Source organism: Diadema antillarum, unplaced genomic scaffold, assembly GCF_040938485.1.
Source record: "Diadema antillarum isolate AM-2024a unplaced genomic scaffold, OU_Dant_1.0 seq00000455_RagTag, whole genome shotgun sequence".
NCBI classification, from domain to species: Eukaryota; Metazoa; Echinodermata; class Echinoidea; order Diadematoida; family Diadematidae; genus Diadema; species Diadema antillarum.
In genome coordinates this window covers 1,015,001-1,033,326 of record NW_027271427.1, presented here as the reverse complement: position 1 = coordinate 1,033,326, position 18,326 = coordinate 1,015,001, and the positions used below count along the sequence as shown (strand labels likewise).

Here is an 18,326-nt window from a genome sequence, read left to right as displayed (position 1 = left end):
GATTCCGCTGCAGTGCAAACAACCTGTTCTTTAATCAAACGATAAGACATGGCATGGGCCTGGCACTCTATTCTCATTCATACTTGGTCGTATACTAGCTGACTCAAAATTATTCTCCCAAGGAGGGAAGTTAACTCTGCCAAGTAATACTGTAATCATGGCGCTGATGAAGAATGCTGCCCTTATGGGTGTGACAGCCGTCTTGGTGGTGTTCCTGCCAAGATTCTTTCAGACTCCACCACCTGTCATCATAGAGGGTTATGTAGCTCCTGGATTCGAAGACGTCCTAGAGGCATTCAGGTGAGTCGTCGTTAAAAGTGTATTCATATGGCTTCCTGTTTAAAAAGGCCTTATTCACTCAGATCATAAGTGTGACCAGTTCCATATTGAATTCTAAACCCCCATAGACTTAATACACAGGCTACCAGGTTCCCGTAGGCGTAGGGAGCGGGTTAACATATATCTACCAGTTAATGCAAACCAAATACAGGTTATTTTGTTCGGATTCTCTGTTACATGATGAAGCAACGTCAGCAGTATCCATTCTCCTCGTAAAGATATATGGTAGTACGAAAACTGATTTCTCTATAACCAAAGATAAGCGAAAACTGAGTGGATATCGGTTTAAAATAATATTGTGGGTTACATGTCACAGTTAGCATGTATAGTGTCGGTTATATTGTAGGGCCTAAACATGTCATAGAAAGAAATAAAAAAAAAATACATTAAAAATATATCAGTCTACTTCTTTCACGGACCAGCATGTTTTGAGACCTATCTCGATCTGACACTATATTGGAAGTCGGGTCAATTACATGGCTTTGAATAGCTAAAAATGGTTGCAATCTGATACGGTGTTCCCGGAACACGGGCTAAATCGACACTTTTCAACCCGATTCCGGGTACACTCGAACAAAGATGATATCACAACATGCCTCCTTAGCATCGGCTTTAGTATATACAAGATATGCCCAAGATAAGGGAAAAGGGATCAGTGTGTAATTACAGAAGAAGAAATCGTTAACAGCAGAAGGAATTAAGCAAAAACTGAAACACAGATATCATATGTGAATGGATAAGGAACAGAGTTAGTTCTGGATCATATTCGGAGTTGATCTTTTAATTCATATTTATAATCTTCAAATGAAATAACTCTTGTTCTATCTTTGACACAGAGCAAATTTTGAGAGTGGTCGAGATCCCCGTACAGGAGGAGCGGCATTTGCTGCCTATCATCGGGGGAAGAAAGTCGTCGACATTTGGGGTGGATTCGCAGATTATGAGAGCAAGCAGAAATGGCGGCAAGACACCATCTCCATTTTCTTCTCATCAACGAAAGGTGAATTCCATTTTTTTTTAAAATATGAAATGGCTGCAAAAATGATTGGTGTATAGTTTTCAATCAATAAGCTTCAGCTTCGTGTATTACTGATTCAATACATTTAATTCTCTAATTTTCATGTATATGCTTCATGTTGGATTATTTCCAATGACAACTGTGTTGAATGATTTATTCGTATTAATAGCTCTGTTCATTTGTATTCATACCCGTCAGAGAAATTCACTGCGACAACCAAAGGTACGCACAACATTAGCCCTGAACTCATTCCAAGTAAAATTTCCCAAACTATGGAATGCTCTTCCAGAAGACGTAAAGCATAGTTCTATTTTATCGCGATTTAAAAGATTGTCCTCTAAAGTATGGTGAACGAGAAAAAAAGGACGATATTCAAAAACAAGGTGATTTATACATTTCTGGAAAGCTGAAGTCTCTAGGAATATGGATAATTAACTTTCAGAAGGTAAGAACGTCTCCAGAACGATGGAGAGATGGTGTTTTGAGACCCTTTTTAGACCACCTAAACCCGATATGACGGCGAAATTTTGGTGACCAAAATTATGACGTCACGAAATGTGCGCTGTGCTACCACTCCATCCACACAGTGGGCTCCGTTTTAGGAGGACCGTTGCGGACGTGGTTCGTTTGGGGCATATGTATGGAGAGGCAGTGTGCCCGTTTCCATGTATGCCTCAAACGAGTTGTGTCCGCAGCGGCCTTCCATACTAATTATCCGTCGCCTCTCCCTCACTTCTTCTACCACCCAGACTTTGCCACTGTCACTATCAGTGTCATTGTCACGGTCATCACTCAATTCACTCTCGATGTCAAACTCAAAGTCTTTCCGCACAATATAAGGTAAAAACTGGACGTTCTAATGTCTCAGCCGAGAAAGCAGAGGAGACTAAAGACAGGCCAGATATTGCATCCGCTCACCAAGAAATGCGTGCTGTATGAATGGAGGCCTCGATGTCCCGCTGCACTCGTTAAGGGTTTTGTTCATTTCGTGACGTCATATTTTAGGGCTCGAAAAAGACGGCGTTCCGGAGCGAATATCAGTGAAGCAAATCAGTCAGTTTTAACTCTCGATTTCTCAGTGGCGCGAATATCTTTTAAAATGTCACATTAAAAATCTGTTTAAGGAGGCAATTCCCTCTGCTTTGACACCTTCTTTTATTTGATTTTCTTGTTTTCAATGTCTCGTTTACCATACTTTAACATGCTCCTTCCGAGGGAAAATTGACAAATCTATTGTCATACTACTCATACTTTATACTCACATGAATGAAAATCATTGCTTGCGAGCACTACGTCTATAGTACATTTATCGCTTAAATACTCCCAACTTTCCAATCATACTCACCTTGTTTCATAAATATATATATATATATATATATATATATATATAAATAAATATATATATATTGTCACTGCAGCAGTATGCAGTGAAGAGATATGAGTTCTCATTCCATTTCATCGCTATTTTGTGTGTATTTATTGCTCAGAAGTATTCTGGATGCAACTTGTGTACTGTGATATAACTCATGGTGACAATTTTGTACATAGCTGGTATACAGTTACATACACATGTATCTTACATACACCTGTATACCTGCAACTTGGCATTTAATATGAAGCTTGCAGCACTGCCCCCACAGCCCCTATTGTTAATTTCTATGTCTGTCCAGCCTCTATTATGTATAGGAGTTGGACGCTTGGGCCCTATCTTAGTCATAAACTTAACCTCCCAAGCACACAACAAAGCCCCCTTTTAAATTGTGTAGACCCCTATTGTTTGAACCCAACTTCTGCTGGTAGCCTTGGCGTGGGAACTAAGTTAGCTTTTGCAACATCTTGGGCTTAGAAAGCCAGCAAGAAAGCCAAACTAGTCAGTATCATGTTCGATCATCGTTGAGAAAGCATCTCATATCTAGTACCTCGTATCTCGTATCTCGTATCTTCGAAGTTCGTTCCCTCGTTCCGAAACCAGTTTCAACAGTTCAAAGCCTCCAATTGGTAAGAACAGTTCTTTATTTCAGTATAAGGTGACTTGTATTTAGTAATTTCGATAACCAAAACCATTTCAGTATTTCTGGACTTAATTCTTGGAAGCTCTCTTGCTCAGAGTTATAACTGAAATTAGTTCTTACAAGTATAAGATTAATGTACATTGTAGGCTGAATAACTATGCTTAATTTCTCATCAACTCTGAGTTCATTACAAAGGTTAAGATTTTCATGTTATTGCTAGTTACTTTCTGTAATTCTGTTTCCTTTTATTTCTCTGAGTTTAGTAACTCAAATGGTAGTCTAAAGGTCATATTCATTGTTGGAATAATATGTTCGCATGTGTGTATTTAGATTAACAGTCTAGTAAAAACAGATAGAGCTGTACTTGTTTAATCATTTTATGAATTGCATTTGTGTGATGCTCAGTAATATCTAAGGCTTAAGAAATAATCTACATTTCACTATACGGATACATGTATGTACATGTGGGTTTGATTTGGTTGTTTTATATCTGTTATGTTCAGTGAATGCACATCCGTTGACCTTAGTATAAGGAGAGTTATTCTTAAGCACTATTCTTTAATATCATACGCACTTAGTCGTTGTTATGAATTTGTTTTCCTTGTAATATTGTTTGTTGATTAGTATACTAAATGTTCGCTTTATTTGTTCTATTCTTCTTGCAGTATTTTATCTACTCTACTTCTACATGGGAGATTTGGATTCCAATAAATTCGTTTTCGCAAATTCATATCTCTCTGTTCGGAATAAATTCTGTTGGAGTGCTATCGTTCTTCGAACTCGACCGAAACTCCTCACTTAGCAACTCGTGTTAAGTGAGGCAGCCACATATATATATATATATACATATATATATATATATATATATATATATATATAAATGCATGCTGTTTTTTCCCTTTCCCAGTCCCACCAAACCAAAATGTACAAACTTGAAATGCATATTGATTCTTTTGCTTGTTTGTTTTACAAGTATATTGATATTTAAGCATTACTGGGGCCCCTATCTATAAGCACTGCTTCTCCTGGGATTCCCACAATCAAGTTTGATTGTTTTCTGTTTTGTTCATGTTTACTTTGTATATAGTAATGTATCTTTGTGTGTCTTTTTATTGTATACCTTTAATACCTGAATAACATAGAATCACAATAATCGTAAATTGTACACGTTATAGGCCATACAATACCCATGCATAATGATTATGGGAAACCTGTCATCAAACTTTCTGACAGGATTTGGAAATCGGAAGAAACTTGGTTTGGAAATATTCCGTTGAGATTTACCAACATAACAGACGTCAAACGATACAAATAATCTTATTTATTATTATTATTTTTTTTTTGGGGGGGGGGGGTGTATGTGTGTTCTTACCTATATAGCAAGAAAAACTGCAGAACATTTCAGGAGAGAAGCAAAGAGTGCTCCCCATGACCTATTGCTGTACGTACAAAGTACTCTCATCGTTCTCGTTATACTCTTTCTTGTTGTTTTTACTGCAAACAAAAAGAAAAATAGACCTCTTATTTTTTATATTATGTTTTGTTTACACGTAAAGGCGCAGTATTTGATCACGTTGCCTTCATTTAATCACTGGACATGACCCATCTTTATCAATAGTAGTCAAAGAGGTTGTTTCTTAAATCCACGTTTCCCTTGTTGTCTTTCCCCCGATGTAGGAGTTGCGTCAGTGTGCATTGCCATGCTCGTAGATCGAGGTTTGCTGGACTACAACAAACCAGTCGCCCACTACTGGCCGGAATTCGCACAGAAGGGCAAAGAGAAGGTTACCGTCAAAGACATGATGGAGCATAAGGTCATTAAACCTTTTTTTTTGTATGCCTGAAGGGCCTGATAAAAAATACGTCACAGAAATTTCTGAGCACTTAACAGTTAGTCGTATAAGGATTAATATTGTATAAGCCTAACAGTGAGAATTTTATCACAATCGAATGAAAATTAGAGAAGTTATGAAGTAATTAAGTTCTATAAATTTTCTAAAACAATTTCTCCAACAGTCCATAATTATGAATATGCAAACTAGTGGGTTGATGTTGTCAAGATCACCACAAACTTGTATATTATGGTTCATAAACAAAATTCATGAAATATCAATTTTTTTTTCACACGTACAGTAATTAGGACCCAGTCTCAAATTCTACTATACTTGATTGATCTTTGATGGTATTCAGTCAGGAATACCGCTTTCTTTTAATTTTTTTTTATGGCAGGAGAATTAGGTTCGTCTGGATTGTTTGTTTGTTTGTTTATTTGTTTGTTTGTTTGTTTATTTGTTTGTTTGTTTTTGCAAGATCAATGGACAATAATTGTAAGGTGATGACAACGTCATCGTCAGTTATTGTGCTTATACAATTTGACTTATTCTTCTAACACTAATTTTTGGATGGTCTTAATTCAAAATCTAGTGTCCACATACAATGTAACGTACCCATGTTGATGGTACCCTTATGATCAGAAACATTTACTCCTAACCTGCTGAAACATTTAACTCCCGTCACGTGTGTCACAGGATAGAGTAGCATGTTGTAGTGTATTTTGATTTTATGCTATATTTCTTTAAGTAGGGGTGGGGGTCAGCGGTCTTTTTCTTGTACTAAGGTTCCTTGACGGACAAAAGATTATCTTTACACTAAACGGAAGAAAACATTTTCAGTGCATTTAACTGAAAATTGTCTTGCATAAGTATCCCGTTTCCCAATACAAGCAAGCAAGCAAGCAAGCAAGCAAGCAAGCAATCAAACAAACTAAAATCCGAACAAATTAAAGGAGCGAAAGAAAGAATGCTGCGTATTTGGGCACGTCTCCCTCCAGGCAGTGTCCAAAGCTGGAGCTTTAGGAAACAATCAAGTTTCCTATAGTTCCTGTTTTTATCTGCAGGATATACGATGTAAAAGGGTAAACATTTACATACTGAAAAATTTATAAGCTTGATAGTACTACGCAATCATATTTTTGAAACACACACACACAAATGTAATTAAATGATTATGCAATTGAAAATACTAGGCCAACTGGGTCCCTTTTCATAAAGCTGTTCTTAAAGTTACGCACAAATTTACGAACGACTAGAATATGGCAAGTCAAGCGTGTTTCCTAATCATTGTTGATTTCAGTAGCTGATGTTGAAATTTGCAGATGAGAATGATTATTCCTACATGTTAACACATGTTTTTAGTTGATGTGATTTTGCCGCAATGTTGTTATAGATGAAGTAGGTGTATTGACATATTTGCAGGCCTACAGTCGTACTTTGTTAAGGCGGAAGGGGAAAATGGGTACGCATAATAATATTGGCACTTCATATTCCACTCGTTTGTAAAGTGATGCACAACTTTATGAACAGCTTCATGAAACAGGGCCTTAGATTGTAAAAGGTAGGTCGCATTAATCTTGCTATCACATTCTAATGATTTAACCGATTCTTACGTGGATGATTAAAAAAAAAGATAGCATGTAAGAAATTAGTGATTGACCTATGATTGAAGTAATTTTACTCACCTTTCAGGCGGGGCTTGCCGTATCCGCACCACCTGGTTTGAGCCTGGACTTGCTACAAGACGTTGCCAAGGCGGGAGAACTCATGGCAAGGACAGAGCCACAATGGGAGTATGATGGCCACACCCATGGTTACCATGGTTTCACATTTGGACCACTAGCCAATGAGCTTTTGCGGCGAGTTGACCCTCAACATCGAACTCTGGGACAGTTTTTCAAGGAGGAGATAGCAGAGCCTTTCGGTAATGTCCATTGATAACACGTTCAGTCAGTCAAATTGCTTGTTATTCCGAAGGTTCGTTATTCTGAAACACACAAATTCTCTTTACTTAGAGGTGATCGTTAACATTTTTCTCGTGTTATTCGTTATTCCGAAGGTTCGTAAATCCGAAAATGAAATTATAATTTTCTTGCAGGCATAGATTTCCACATCGGTCTTCCATTCAAAAGCAACCACCGTGTAGCCCGTCTTCTCGTCGACCGTCGCCCGATGTTCTTACAATTCCTGGACAGTATACAGACCCCGGCTGGAAGACAAACTATACTTCATATGATAAACTCGAACGCCATTGGAAATATGATGAGTAATGCAAACGAAATGGAAGATGTGAGTGGGAAGAATGTAGAATGCAAGCATAAATTTGCAGAAGGCACACACACACACACACACACATTCAAGCATACACACATATATTATTGCAAACCCTAATGGAAAGAACACAGTGCCCACAGTGTGAGATACACAGTGTGAACAGAGTGTGAAATCTCTTTTCACAGTTAAATTCGAGCGTATTAACAGTTTGAACACAATGTGAGTCATCAATAAGTGTGAAACAAAGCGTTACTATGTGAACACTCTGAGAAAAAAAAACACTGTGAAATCATCTTCACTCTGTTAGATTCGAGTGTTTTGACATAGTCGACTATGTGAGCACACTGTGAGCACACTGTGAGCACACTGTGGGACAGTGTTCTTCTCAGTAGGGAAGGTCAAGGATTTGCGATTTGTTTACAAGCGCTGTCTGCCATCGTTAGGTATAGACATCACTCTTTTTTGTCAGTTTTCTCACTCCATTCTTCTGTTCTCAAAAACTTGATGACAGACCGTATTGCAAGTTACGAAAAAACAAAATTATATTTCAGAAATCTGAATTGGGCATTCATGTCACAATTACACCAAAGGCTAGGAGTGGTTTACTATCACAAACTTATATTAGGCAGCCCCATCTCTCCTGAGGAAACTTCGTATTTTTACAGCTTGTTCTTCCGTCAATCTCTCTTTTTGTGCAGAATAGCCGTGCTGGAAAGAACACGGTGTCCCACAACGTGAAACACTATGTGAAACACAGTGTGAGAACACTGTGTGGACACAGTGTGAAATCTCTTCACATTGTTAAATTCGAGCGTTTTAACATTGCGAATACATTGTGGATCATCAAGTCACAGTGTGAAACAGAACATTACTATGTGAACACAGTGTGAAAAACGAGACCACAATGTGAAATGATCTTCACACTACTAAATTCGAGAGTTTTCACGCATCCGACAATATGAAAAACATTCTGAACACACTGTGGGACAATGTGTCATTTGCAGTAGGGTATTGTGCTACCAAAGGTCTCAATTACTCAAAACAGTTGCGTACAATGTGAATACAACGTGTACATACCAATTGATATCTTTCTCAAATCAGTGAAACATGTACTGTTCTGTTGACTTATATACATAGAAGGTGTTCCACGTTAGCCTTGCACTTTGGCCACAATAAGAAAATTAATCTTTCCGTCAACTTTTAAAGTATGAAGAAAGTAATTTGCATATAATACCAACTCTGGAGAGGTGCGCCTAACTATAATTCCACAAAGTGTGCATTTCTACCCACACACACTCTTCTGTACATCATTGCCACCTGATTTCATAATACATGTTTGTGTTGTTTTGGACAGTTGGGAGTCTTTAACGATCCCGCCTACAGAGCCATCGAGTTGCCGTCAGTAAATGGGATCGGGTCTGCGGCTGGTCTTGCAAAGGTAACGATGGCGACTAATGACTGTAATCATTATCACTATAATGTTGGCATGAAAATGATAAGGGGATTGATAACCATATCCTCCTGCTAATTATGATAATGATTATCATTTATATTAGATGGTAGTCAAAAACACATAATGCCTATAAGAGATTCGTTAAGTGAAGCCTTCAGGATGTATTCCAAATCTGCGATCGTTATCTACTGCTTGCATGGTGTTATTTGCGCTTTGCCGTGATTTGGCAAGCTGATTTTCGATACACTAGATTCCCTGCTAAAATTATCACTAGTCTTGATGGAATGTTTGCACTTTTTAAGAATGCTTCATGTTGATTACAACGGGAAAGAACGCACAATATTCATTCAGGATTGCCGGGGTCCGATACTAATCCCTGTCATGCCTGCGGTATTTGACAAACATTCTCCAAAGCGAATAAAAAGAAAAATAGAACGAGCGAATAGAGAGAGCAAGTTCTATCAAAAGCAGACATAATTTAGCACTGAACGCGAAATCATGTCAGGAAATGTAAAATCATAACCAACCTCTATGTCTCATTAACACCACCTGTCTATCAAGTTTTGATGCTTCTACTACGATTTACCTAATATTGTGTACCTTAAGCTTCTCCACTTGCACTCGCAAGGTAAAACTCAGACTTATAGTAGGTGGGTATTGATTTGATCGAGTGACTCAACTATACAATGTATATGAATCTTGTTGGTTTTCACCTTCTTCACCCACATTCACTCTGTAGGCTACTCAACAGATGATAATAAATCAAGTTCTGTAATTTCAAGTTCTTTAAACAGAGGCTTTATTCTCAGGCAAACTTCTCTCAGCTCATGGCTGTGCTGCTAACAACTGTGTGCCGTAGATGGCGCTATCACATCTTGTAACACCTTTCCTTTTTTGAACAGACAAGAACATCGTTCTATAACTATTACGACAAATTAAAAAAATTGCTTTAAACCACTTGCAATTCCAAAGAAACATTAGATATCAAAGTATATCTGTATAGTGTGAAAGCATGTAAATTAGTTCTCATAAAACCGGAAGTATAGATGACAGTGGGATGGTGACTTTATAACAACCTGGTAAACTTAAACTTCAAACTTTGCTTTGTAATCATAAAGCTTCATATCTTTGAAGAATGACATCATATATCAACATGTGCAGTAGTACCTATAATTAAAATAACTGCACTGGGCACTTCTAATTACTTCCAAAAATTATAGGCAAAACTGTACTTGTCTCCAGTATCATAAATTGAACATGTTTATAACTGATACTCCATAATTTCAAGTAAAATCTTGAAAACAAACTGATTTTACTTTTCACTTTTTTCTTTCCTTCTTTCTTTTGTTTATTTTTTCATTTAACTCACTTTGACCAAATATAGTCTTTGAGGTATGTTGGTGAGCGTTTGTTTCGCGAGCTTCTGCGAGTCAGGCCTGGAGCTTGTACATTTTCAGGCATGACTTGTACAACGCTTGTACTTCTCGCTCTTTCTACGCTATTCCTGTTCGCTTCACTTCGCGTTTGGACTGGCTGTGGAATTAGCGAAGATGGCACGATTTCACTTTCGCGTTTATATCGCTCCGCGGTTTTTCGAAGGTGTCTCCGGTTTCTGCGACGTCGAACGCCTTGCTCAGTTTCAACAATGTACGATCTGTGCGAAACTTGCTCAACTACCCTCGCTTTCTCCCAAGTGACATGCTTTTTCTTGGGTTGTATTCGCACAACATCTCCCTCCTTCAATGGTTCCAAATCTTTCGCGGTGGCATTGTAGTACTTTGCTTGCCGATTTTGGGACGCTTGTTTTCGCGTTTTCACATCCTCGACAATCTTTGGTTTGAGGAGTTTCGCGGCCATAGGAAGATTGTTTTTAGTGCGGCGTCCAAACAACCTCTGCGCAGGCGAACTGTCCATACTCGCGGTTGGGGTATTTCTCCAGATGAGTACACTGAGATAGAAATCTCCGTGGTCACGCTTTGACCGCTTCACAAGTCTTTTTGCGATTTTTACGGCAGCTTCAACTTTGCCGTTGCTTTGAGGAAATTCTGGGGAGCTCTTGGACAGTTCAAAACCATAGGATTGCGCAAAATCAGCGAATTCCTTTGAATTGAAAGGGGGTCCATTGTCACTATGAACGCAATCTGGAATGCCATGTGTAGCAAAGTGCCGTTTCAGACGACCTATGATGGCACTACCATCTTTCTTGGTAAGTTTGTCCACTTCAAAATAATCTGAGAAGTAGTCAACTGTGCACAAGAAACTATCACCGTCTACTTCAAAGATATCACATCCTACTTTCTCCCATGGGCGGTTAGGGATTTGATGAGGATGGAGTGTCTCTTTCTGCTGGGCACTAGGCATTTCATTGCAAATGTCACATTTCGCGATGAAGTCCTTCAGATCTGCCGTGATAGATGGCCAATATACACACTCTCGTGCGCGTTTAAGTGTGCTCTCAATACCGGTATGTGCGGCATGCAGTTTGTCTCTGATTTTCGTTCTCATGGCACGAGGAATGACACATCTTAAGCCTTTGAAGACTATACCATCGTCCATTGTCATTTCATGTCGTATGCCGTAGTACGGGCGAGCGTCTATTGCGCATGCAGCGATAGAAGAAGGCCACCCTTCGCTTATGTACTGTATGACAGTTTGAAGCGTGCTGTCTGCGGCAGTCATCTGCTGAATTTCGCGTTTTGTTGCGTCTGAAATTCTCAGTCCCTCAATGAGATGAATGCTCTCAATCTCTGCCTCGGTCACAGATCGTTGAGTGTCATTGATGTATGCTCGGGATAACGTGTCCGCGACATAGAGCTGTGGTCCAGGCATGTATTGGATCTTGACTGAGTAGCGATTCAGTCGTAGAAGAAGTCTCTGTAACCTCTTTGGAGCTGTAGCGAGTGGTTTTTGCGTGATTGCTACAAGGGGCTTGTGGTCTGTCCAAAGGGTAATTTGACGACCATAGACAAACTCGTGATGTCTTTCAAGGCCGAAGACCTGTGCGAGTAACTCCTTCTCGATCTGAGAGTACCGTTGTTCTGCTGGCGTAAGAGCGCGACTAGCATACGCCACAGGATGTCCATTTTGAAGAAGAACAAAACCGAGGCCATTCTGAGATGCATCACCCTGGCCTTCTGTCGGACATTTTGGATCAAAGTATTTCAGTACTGGGGCTTCACAAACTTTGTGCTTGATCATGTCGAACGCTGCCTGCTGCTCTGTGTCCCATTTCCATTCAAAGTTTTTATGGGTGAGGCGGCGCAGTGGTTCGCTCAAGTCGGACAATGACGGGAGAAACTTCGCGAGATATTTGACCATTCCGACAAAACGTTGCAGTGCTTCAACATTGTCAGGTACAGGCATATTCGCGATTGCAGCAACTTTCGCTGGGTCTACTTTCAAACCATCACTTGCGAGAATGTGACCCATGAACTTGACCTCGTCTTGCTTGAAGTCAAATTTATCAGGATTCAGCCTGATTCCGCGTTCGCGACACCTGTCAAGGAACATGCTCAAATTGTGGTCATGATCTGCGTTCGCTTCCTCCATTGTGTCACCACGTCCTACGATCAGTATGTCATCTGCGATTTTGTACATACCCGGAAGACCTTCCAAATTTTGATCCAAATGACACTGAAATATCTCCGGGGCAGGACTAATGCCGAAGGGCATCCTTTTCCATCGGAATCTACCCCATGGGGTTTGAAATGTTGTGAGATAGGATGACTCCTCATCTAACTCACACTGTAGAAAACCTTCTTTACAATCAGTCTTTGTAAAGACTTTCACATTGCCTAGCATAGGTAACACATCTTCTAACACAGGAAGTGGATAGTGACCCCTCTGTAGTGCACGATTTAAGTGTTGTGGGTCAATGCAAACCCTGATTTTTCCACTGGGCTTTTGGACTGCTACCAAACTAGACACCCATTCAGTGGGCTCAGTTACCTTGGCGATAACAGCCATGTTTTCAAGCCTATCTAGTTCATGCTTCAATTTTTCTTTGACCGCTATGGGCACACGTCTAGGGGGCATAATGACCGGATCAACACTACTATCTGTCTTTAGATGCACTTTTCCAGGCATCTTACCTAGACCTTTGAACACATCTTTGTAAGACTCTAAGACTTCACTTTTAGAGTGAACCATTGGTGAATGGCTATCAGTACCCTGCACTATTGCAATATTCTCATACTTGACCTTGATCAACTTCATGAGTTGTGCAGTTTCAGACCCTATCAGAGGGACACAGTCTTGGTCTACAACAACAAATTCAACCTCATATTTTCTGTGGTTCTTGGGGTTTTTTAGCAAGACTTTACATGTACCCTCTGCTACAATGCTTGCACCATTACCATAGAGATTGAGCTGTCTTGGACTTTGCTCAATTTGCACATTATCAGGTACACATTTCTTTGGAAGAATGTTTACAGTTGCACCACAGTCAATTTGCATCTGTATTTTCTTTCCTTTGATTGAAAATCTACCCATGATTTTCTTCTTGTACTTGTGCTGACTATCTGTCTCAACCGACATGACACTTTCATCTGACTCAGTGTCTGTGTCACTGTCACCATGTAGTGCTTTCACACTTTCTTTGTGTTTACCATATTTCTTTTTTCCATGAACAGCAACCTTGCATTTACTGGCAAAGTGATTTTGACCTTTACACTTATTGCAAGTTTTACCAAAAGCAGGACACATGTCCCTTTTGAGTACATGAGTGTATCCGCAAAATTTGCAATGGCCTTCCCCATGTCTGGGTTTTTGAGCACTTTTCTTCCCGGGCTTTTGGGTCGCTTTCACATTTGCTATCGACTCACTAGACATGGCCTGGGACTGCGCCTTTGAAGATTCATGAGCTCTACAAATATCAAGGCATGACTGTAAAGTCAAATTTTGTTCCTGAAGCAATCTTTTGCGGACATTCTCATCTGTAATGCCAACCACAATTCTGTCCTTGATTAGCTCATCAGTGAGCTTCCCATACTCACATGTGGTTGCTAGACTACGCAAACGAATGTAGTAATTCTGAAAGGATTCATCTTTCTTTTGTGAACACACATTGAACCTATAACGCTCATACGTTACATTTGTTCTACCATTACAATATTCATCCCATAATTTGAGTACAACAGCGAAATTCTTTTTGTCATCATCACAAGAAAATGCAAATCCATTTTGCACTTTGACTGCATCTGGGCCAATAGCCGTCATGAAATGTGCAATTCTGAGCCTATCAGATTCATGTTCCAAGCCAGTTATGATTTCATAATTGTCCCACAATTGCTTAAAAACAGACCAATTTTCCTTTACGTCTCCATGAAGGGAGAGTGCATGTGGAAGAGGGACATTACTCTTAACAAACCGTGAACCTGTACCACGTTCATGACCAGGTGCAGAATCTGCAGAACCACTGGCTTCTTGAGTGTTAGACATTGTTCTGTATAAACAAAACCACCTCACAGTAATTACTCACAAATGTATTACAATTATTGTGTACATGAGCAGTACAACCAACTAAAGTTAAACTAAAGTTACTGATATTCCTTTATCCTAACTCAATTTCAGGCTCAGTCATAAATAGCTCAAGTCTACAATGTCATTGTACAAAATATACAATGTACATTCTCACTGTGTGAGACAAAATCCCATACAAATTACAACTTTTAGCTAAAATAAAAGTATTTGCATGTACTGACTCCTACATGTATGCACATGAGCTATAAGAGTACGACCATGAGACTAAGAGTACGACTCAACTTTGTTACGCGATAATGAAGTTTCAGGACATCTAATTGTAAATCCTGGTAAAAATATTCCAGAGATCTACACATAACACATGACAGACTCGGGCTATTAATTATATTTTAAACACACAAAATATAAGCTTAAATAGCCAGATAACAAGACCATATCCATACATAGGCATAGAATAATATCACTCTGAGTTAGACATTTACAGACATTAGTATTACTCTACCAATAAAGTATTATTAGGTTTTCACACTAAGTCCAAAGTCTCTAGAATGGTAAAATTCATATCAATCGCTCACTGAAACAGAGCATTCCATCGGTACAAACATGATCGCGTCGCGACTGTCAGAACAGCTTGACCAGCTTCATACACGCGTACCGAAAACATACGGAACGAATCGCGATCGCGAGCGAAACAGGACGGGAGGATTACCGATGGCGACATACTGTGCACAGCACCACTGCAGACAGTCCCGCTGAATCTTGTACTGGAAGCATACACATGTTCATATACGGTGGGACCACTATGTCCACGACCAGCAGCTGGACGACACAATTACAAACGGCCTGAGAGAGAGAACAAAAGTCACTTCACTCCTGACACCATGTTGGTTTTCACCTTCTTCACCCACATTCACTCTGTAGGCTACTCAACAGATGATAATAAATCAAGTTCTGTAATTTCAAGTTCTTTAAACAGAGGCTTTATTCTCAGGCAAACTTCTCTCAGCTCATGGCTGTGCTGCTAACAACTGTGTGCCGTAGATGGCGCTATCACATCTTGTAACAAATCTCATATCTGCTCCATTACAAGCTTTGAACGTGTTGAATCTAAACACATAGTGATGTGTATAATTATGTCAATGTCATGACGTTTTGTTTTCAGCTCTATGGAATACTTTCATCTGGTGGCATAGACCCAGTTACTAACAAAACTCTGCTGTCGAAGGAGAGAATCAACGATTTTCTGAATTTCGAACCTCCTTCTGTCGACAGAACTCTTGGTATTCCTCTCTCCTTCAGTCGCGGGATGATCAAAATTGATAAGTTTGTTGTGAGTGGTCAATCAGTTCGTATTGTATAGCAAATGACTTATGCTATTTATTACTAGTTTCATGCTTGAACGTAATGTCCCCCAGAGTGACTTAATTTTTCGACCGTTTAGTAATATATACGCCTTATCTATTTCGATTATATATATATATATATATATATCATTTACATTATTTTCTACGATTTTCCGCACATTGGTTCGTCAAAGTTGGGACATACTTCAGCTTTAATAATGTAGGTTAGCCTTCAGGTGGACAACTGTCTCAGATGGCCATTGTGCATACCGTATCAAGGCCCTCAGCGCTGGTATTTGATAAGATAGAGAAATGGGATAAGAATTACAAAACACATGTATTCAGAAGGTCTTAATAGAATGTCATAATTATGTTTTTGTATTATTTGGTACTCATTATATTCTCTGTAATCACGTTCGATTGATATACAGGGAATAAAGCTAAAACATTGTGCTTTGGAGATGCGGATATCACAAATGAGTGTTTTTTAAAAAGAAGTTTAGTGTTTATTATGTTCATGGATATAGGAATATCAACTGAATCTGGAACCTGATTACGAGAGGTATTGGCAAACACCTTGAGTAGCCTATTTGTTCTCCATGGAGTACACAAGAACATTCTGGTTACAAAGACTGTATGTATGTCGATAGCTATAGCAAATTTAATGAACATAATGTATACGTGTAAGAACTATTATTTCATAATTATTTCTAACCGTACATCCAGGATCGGATTAATACCTGCGATTGTAATACCTATAATGAGTTTTACTGATTTCTCGCATAGACTAGCCTGATTTATTCTTCTTTTTGTAGGACGGAGTGATAATGTTTGGGCACCCAGGAGCTGGCGGACAACACGGCTGTGCAGACCCGGGGCATCAGGTTGGATTCGCCTACCTCAGTAGCACCATGCTTCCATACCTTCTGGGTGAAGATCCTCGGTCTAACCAGCTCGTTCAGAGTCTTTACAGATGTGTTCAAAAACTTGAAAATCAGTAATTTCTCATTTTTACAGTTTACACAAACAATACTTTCTTTTTTTCTTAAACTGATCAAGCTGTTTTGTACATATTCCATTCATAATAATTGAAATATTTCACAGCGTAATAATTAGCCAACCTAAATGCAATATTGGAGACAACTTATCTTAAAGAAAACGTTCATAAGTACTAACTACGTAAACCCATTTCTTTGTGAACATCCTAAGGAAATCAAGTGGCCTTAATCTGTAGGACGAATTTCTCTTAAACAATTCTAAACAAACAAAAACAAGATTATTATCATATAATGAGCTTGAGAAAACAATGTTTACATAAGCTGCTTTGTGATTAGTATTGTATAGTTGAAATGTTTACATGAAAGAAAGAATACATTGTACAACATTTTTTTAAAGCGTTGGGACGAGCACGTATAAAGGCATACATTGGATCATAATGATTCTTTTGAATAAACAAAAAAAAATGGAGTCAATTCGTGATGTTTATTCAACTGCGTGAAAGAAAAGGACATAGGGTACATGCAGGTAATATGAGACTATTAAGCTCATTTGCATAATTGGCATGAAGATGCATAAAGAGAAACCCATCAAACTTTGTTTTGGGGAATTAGCAACTATTCATCCTTCCTTTTATATAGCATTTGCACCAATCAAATATTTTTGTTGACAGTTAATATGCAAATTATGACATCATCGCAGAAGTCTCATATTACCTGCATGTGCAGGTAATACGAGACTGTGCATGGTAGGCATTGTGTCAATGTTAAAATGACAATCTTATGTCTTAAATTCATGATTTTTTTTTTCTATTGGTGTTGTTTGACTATCTAATCTTAATAGATATCATATGAATATTATCTAAAAATGAGACAAATAACACAATTTTAAGCTAACAATTGATTTTAAGCATGAAACGCCATTTTCCGTGTGTTTGTACACAAATCTCAGAAATTCTCAAATTTGACGCCGACATGAGATTTCATTACCGACATGAGATTATTACGTAAAGGTCTTTTACTTTTATTTTTACAAAATTGGTATCAAATGTTGCACAAAAGTTCAAAGAAAAAAAGATAATCCTGATGGGCATTTTATTACTATTTTATCATTCTTGTTTGTTTGTTTTTTTGCAACTGAGCTAGGCCTGGCCTAGCTCAGTTGCAAAAAGAAAATTGATAAAAAATAATAAAAACCGTGGAAATATCACACAAAACGTTGAGACCCCAGTCTTTTATGTTTAAAACTATGAAAATTGTGAATTCATATGTTTGAAGTAATCGTGTACAGTATCTAACACATATAAAATAACACTTAAACTGAAGATTATAGCAAACCAAATTAATTGTGGCATTAATTTGGAAGCACCCTATCTAAAGTACACAAATATTAATTTACATACATGTTCATACAGCTGTGTGTTGTACTTTGTGATACATTTTTATATACTTTGAATATAAAAAACTCAGAGAAGAAAATGAGGTATTTTGATGTTGGCTTCTATCTAATTGGGCAAGTCACTTGAAATGAGAGATGTCAATAAAACCTGTCCGCCATATTGACGTCTCATATTACCTG

The 18,326-nt window shown here is 38.5% G+C and overlaps 1 protein-coding gene across 1 annotated transcript; it reads left to right on the top strand.

Annotated features, from left to right (window-relative positions):
- LOC139732921 (beta-lactamase domain-containing protein 2-like) lies at positions 1 to 16,753 on the top strand. The gene is made up of 8 exons (XM_071643758.1): positions 1 to 300; positions 1,176 to 1,339; positions 5,047 to 5,183; positions 6,894 to 7,125; positions 7,300 to 7,490; positions 8,830 to 8,913; positions 15,572 to 15,739; positions 16,568 to 16,753. The coding sequence occupies exons 1-8, from the start codon at positions 158 to 160 to the stop codon at positions 16,751 to 16,753; spliced, it is 1,305 nt and encodes a 434-aa protein (XP_071499859.1). The 5' UTR covers positions 1 to 157.
- The last annotated feature ends 1,573 nt before the right edge of the window (positions 16,754 to 18,326 follow it).